At 46.1% G+C, this 5,394-nt stretch overlaps 1 protein-coding gene across 2 annotated transcripts in view; it reads right to left on the reverse strand.

Annotated features, from left to right (window-relative positions):
- Positions 1 to 1,944, reverse strand: part of prrx1b (paired related homeobox 1b) — a 9,279-nt gene extending 7,335 nt beyond the window's left edge. For both annotated transcript variants that reach the window (XM_079740099.1, XM_079740098.1), the window contains exon 1: positions 1,301 to 1,944. In XM_079740099.1, coding sequence (XP_079596225.1) covers positions 1,301 to 1,547 — 247 coding nt within the window. In that variant the 5' untranslated portion in view covers positions 1,548 to 1,944. The remainder of the gene's footprint in view (positions 1 to 1,300) is intronic.
- Positions 1,945 to 5,394: the final 3,450 nt, after the last annotated feature.

Below are 5,394 nucleotides of genomic sequence, written 5' to 3' on the forward strand. Positions count from 1 at the left end.
GATAAACAATTTAGAGTATAGGCCTTACAAATTAATAAAAATAAAAAATATTATTAATTTTTTTGAATTGACAGTTTAGGTTGCATATAGGCTATAAGCAATAAGCTTTACTATCTACAAATATTCTGGTTTCAGGGATTTTTAAACTTCCGATTTATGTATTGAGAAGAAAGTACGATTATTTGCACGGGATAGTTAAAAAAATATTCTACTAAGAAAATAATAATTAACTCAATACAAAATAAACGAAGTAGTCAACGGAACGATAAGATAAACTGTCGCTTTGTCTTTACGCGCCTAATATCGAGTTTTTATTTATTTATCATGTACAGATAGTCATGCAGTAGGCCAATGCATTTCAGAAGAAATGACGCGGAGAATCATCTGAAGCCGAGGGCCTTTGATTCCCTAATTGAGGTCTTTAGTAGTCAGGGTTAATTATGACAAATGATTATGCTGGAATATTCTGAAAATGTTTGACAAGCGAAATAACGGGAATGAACGAGTTGACCTCGTCACCTCCCCTGCATCCACACACCGGGATGATTTACCCGCAGAAATAACACTAACACTCATTAAATCCGTGAGGGTCTGGGAGACCTGAGATGGAGGAGGGCCCGTCGCTCGGGAGATGACGGCTTTATTTACTCTCTCCACGGCATGAGCACTACGGTCTGAGCGGGAGGCCCCTGGTGCTTTTACTGGGGGACATCCAAGCTTTAAACTTCAGTCCACTCATCATCATTTCATTTGCAGCCAATGTTCAAAGAGGGCATGAGTTCAGAGTTCAGTTATAATAAAGGGATTAAACGCGTTTGGTTTAGTTGGGCCGAGAGAAAATAGGTTTATTGCCAGTAGGCTCGAGATTGATCATGTTGGAGTTGGACTTTACTGACCATATCACCAACACCGCCACCCCTCGCTGACACCAGAGGGTTCTGAAGGGCCGGGGGAGGCTGTCAGAGGGATGCACTGCCATAAGAATACTGGTTTAAGGCGCTACGCCGAAACACCAAGGGTGTTTTGTACTGTCATTTATAAGAAAACTTATTATAAATGACATAGGCTACATATATATCTTATAAATAACATATATATAAATAGGCGACAATAGTGGCTTCTGAAAACGCCAGGCGCCAGACTATATGTGTGTGTCTGTGTTGTCTATGTTGGCGTGTAGGATCGTCTTTTGATAAAAGACTCCTATTTTTCCACAAGCATGTAGCTCGACTCAGCGCTGCACACATCTTCTCCACAGCCCAACAATACATGCCTCTTTATTCGACGTTGGTCCACTTACTCTCCTGTTGAGTTGTATCGCTCCCGCTGGTGAGGCCCGGGGACTCCAACATACTCCTCCCCGCCTCTCCGACGCCCTCGTCGGCCTGGTTTCCGACCATTTCCCCGGCCTCTTCAAGATCCAACAGGTGGCTAACCGAGAAGTTCTTCTTGGCTTGAAGGTTCTCCAGGTTGGACGTAATGGGGCTCTCCAGGCGGTTTGGTATTGACGCTTGCCTGTCCATTACATGTGCATAGCTAGAAGTCATGACGTAAACAGGACACAGTGGAAAGAAATTGAGCAATAATAATATGCGAGCCAAATAAATCCTTGCATACAGGACGCACGAACAGCGCCTCCAGACACGCCGAAGAAAGACGAAAAAACGGGTTTACACGCAAAGCTGATCTGTTCACAACCAACCCGCGGTCCACAGACTGAGGAAAAGCAACGTTTCACTCTTCGTATGTTTTTCCCGGATTAAAAATCTCGCCAATCCATCCAATTATGCGCGTTAACAATAGGGCTACACGTGCCAAAAATATAAAACCCACTCTTCCTTTGTAAATGGAGTAAAGTTTTTCTAACAAGACTTTGGTTCCCACTCCCCTCCCAGAGCCAACGTCCCAACTGAGCGAGGCTAGAAGGGCGCCTGATGCCGACCAGATGAGCGCAACTTGTGCGTAAAACTGGCTTAGCTGCAGTTTAAGGACGTTCCCGCCGCCTCCTTCAGATAGCGTCCTTTACAGCCCCCCCCCCCCTCTCTCTCTCTCTCTCTCTCTCTCTCTCTCTCTCTCTCTCTCTCTCTCTCTCTCTCTCTGTCTCTCTCTCTCTCGCTCTCTCCTCAGTGTTCACGGTGGACCATAGGATTCCTGCAAGCAGCCAGCGGTGGATCAAACTTTGAGACCTCTGGTAAGTTGAACGGGACTCTAATAGGAGCCCCTCGTAATTACGTGGCGATGCCTTTGTGCTGTGTCTGACGTTTCACAGGGACCCACAATCTAGTTCCCTCCTAGCTACCGCCCCCCCCCCCCCCCCCACACACACACATACACACACACACACACGCAAACACACAAAACACACACACACACACACACACACACACACACTCAAACACACAAAACACACACACACACACACACACACACGCAAACACACAAAACACACACACACACGCAAACACACAAAACACACCCACACACACATACACACACACACACGCAAGCACACACACACACACACACACACACACACACACACACACACACACACACACACACACACACACACCTCCCAGCCCACTCTGCCCCACCACTACATCACCACCACCACCGCTACATTAGCAGAGCCATCACCATCGGCACAATTAACACCGTGATTATGGGTATTTTTCCTCCCCCTGGAGCGGGGCTCCAGGCCCCCGGGAGGCGGCCGTGAGGACATGCAGCCTAATGTATTTTATATATCAACATTCATCCATTGGGAAGTAATAACCGTCCAAGAACGCACACTCAATAAAACGTACCGCAGCGCTCACTTTGTACTCTTTTGCACACATTCTAAATAACTCGGGCCTGTTGAGAAACGAGGGTCCGAACCCACAATGGAGGTTTTCTTTAAGGACTATTTCGATACATAGAAACATATACAAAACCTTGTGTTGAAGGGTTGTATATATTTGTATCATTGGTGTGTGTTGTTTTGTGGGGCACGCATCAGATAGAGGAATGAGAGCTAGTGGGGGTCGTGCGGCTCGGGGAGGGGGTCCATGTGTTGAGATGGCAGAGGAGACGCGCGGCTTCGGGCTGCCATAAGCATCCCGTAGCTTCCAGCCCTGATCTGAGAAAAGAACACTTGATGCCATCAAAGGGATCGGATTGAATCCAGATGTGCTTCTTTCGTTCTTTCCATGCATTTAATGAAGGCGCGGGGATAGAGTAGACTTTTTCATCATTAGTTTCCCCCAGAGTCTCTCGCATAGAAGTCCACTGCGGTGCCAGCGTAAAACCTCCCCAAGTTCAGGACCGCTATATTCTTTCTACAGACTTTGATGCAAAATTGGTCCATTTGTTCCGACTGTTATATTTTGGCCATGGGGAAGAGACGCGTCAAGCATCTCCACATGGGAGATGCCAGCCTGTGTTCCATAAAGCTCATTATATCAACCCGATAGTAACGCATTATCAGTTTAAACTCTCTTCGGTTTTCCTCTTGTTTGGTAACCCAGGAAAGACAAGAAAACACACTAAACACGGGTGTAGTCCAAGTGGTTCGATTAGTTTCGGGGAAAATGGCTCATCCTGTCCCCCCCCCCCCCCCCCTGCCTGGCCTCGCCCGGCTGTTGAATCCTACAGCCGGGCGAGGCCAGGCATAGGCCCAGCCTGAGTCCTCCTAGACTCGTTTGGGTACCGACCGTTTATACTTTGTTGAATAATTGTCCCGAGAAACTCCTCCGAAGATACCCAGGTAAGTGTAGCGCTCTAACCGTGGTCTAATCCTTATCGATCATCCTTTATGTCATTCATTTGATAGGCCATGTGGACAATTGCGCGACAGAAGTCATTAAATACTAATTCTTAGGATTTGGCTATTCAATAAGGTCTGTGGTCTTACGCTGGTAATAACGACGGCGTGACAAAGGTTTGGACTCTAATTTATATGAGTAGCCTAATATTTTAACACTCTTCCTCATTGTATTTATTTGTTGTTGAATAGTGTTTATTTTTGATGCAGGCAACTCATGTCGTCATTAAAGGCTGTAAATTGACATCTATAGCCTCAAAATAAAGCAAACCCAAATAGGCCTACAACTTTACTAATGTGAATGTAATGTAATGGCAAATGTCATCATGATCTTTAACAGCCTGAATGTATAATTTAATATAATATAATATAATATAATAATATATACTGTTAATTTATAGGCTACATAATTTAACTTTATTTAGCCACATCATTAATTTCGAAAAATCTCTCTCCCTCTACCCCCTAAATGTGTGTGAGTGCGCGCGCGCGCGCGCACGTGTGTGTGTGTGTGTGTGTGTGTGTGTGTGTGTGTGTGTGTGTGTGTGTGTGTGTGTGTGTGTGCGTGATATTATACACATTATATACAGATATTATGATTTCCCTGATCAGGATCAGCGCACTGAATTCATTGCACGCGCCAGGTGTGTAATCGGCGCGTATCTTCATCAGGAACAGATCGCGTTGGACGTTAGGACGCTGCGACCCATGGACCACGAGGGCCACAGTTGGCATCAACATGCTAACAAAATGCAGCCAATAAACGGAGGATATTGGACCCCAAAACAATTCAATGTGTGGCGCTGCACTCAAAACAATGAGAGGGGTGCGAATCATTGTTTCAAAGATCCGAATATGTAAAAGTGGCAATAAACCTTTTAATTGTTTTTTCAATAATAGGCGACTTTTACATTTTGGAAACAGCTTCCATTTAAAGGGCTTAAACGAAGGAGGAGTTCCACTGAAAGGTCTAATCAGCTATTTGTCTGCGCGTAAAAGATTTGCAACCACAAGGTGTGACGAGGAGAATGAATCCCCAGGGGCTGCAATCAGCAGAGCTGGGAGGGGGGGGGCGCATATGGTTTTCCGCACGGGATGTAAAGAAGTCAGCGAGGAGGTCATTTACCCCTAATTAAGGAAATCAAACGGGACAGGGGCCACCGCGCTCCCCCAATCAGCACTGAGGGCCACTGGACAGCGGCCCGGCTGCAGGTCGGCGGGATACACAGCAGAACGTGGCTGATCAAGCCCTGGGGGCCTGACCAGAGGGAACTAATGCAGTGCTACAGCGACCCAGAAACAAACCCATTACGCAGGCTGGACGTGGGATTACATGCGCCGAGGAAGTCCGTTGAGAGGAATATTCATTCCCTGGTAGTAGCCCATAGGGAGCTGGACCAGCTCCCTACTATGGTAGACCAGGAAGCTCGTCCAGCTGGCTGGACTTCTGCCCATTTTAATTGAGCACATCTGTCCATTCGAAGCCAATTAATTAATTAATTATTATTAAAGACGTCACAATGATGGACGTGTAGGTGACAGGTGTCAATCAAGAGGAGCTGGCATTCACTTTATCTGAATAAAGAATA

Source organism: Pollachius pollachius (assembly GCF_949987615.1).
Source record: "Pollachius pollachius genome assembly, chromosome: 7".
Classification (NCBI taxonomy): Eukaryota; Metazoa; Chordata; class Actinopteri; order Gadiformes; family Gadidae; genus Pollachius; species Pollachius pollachius.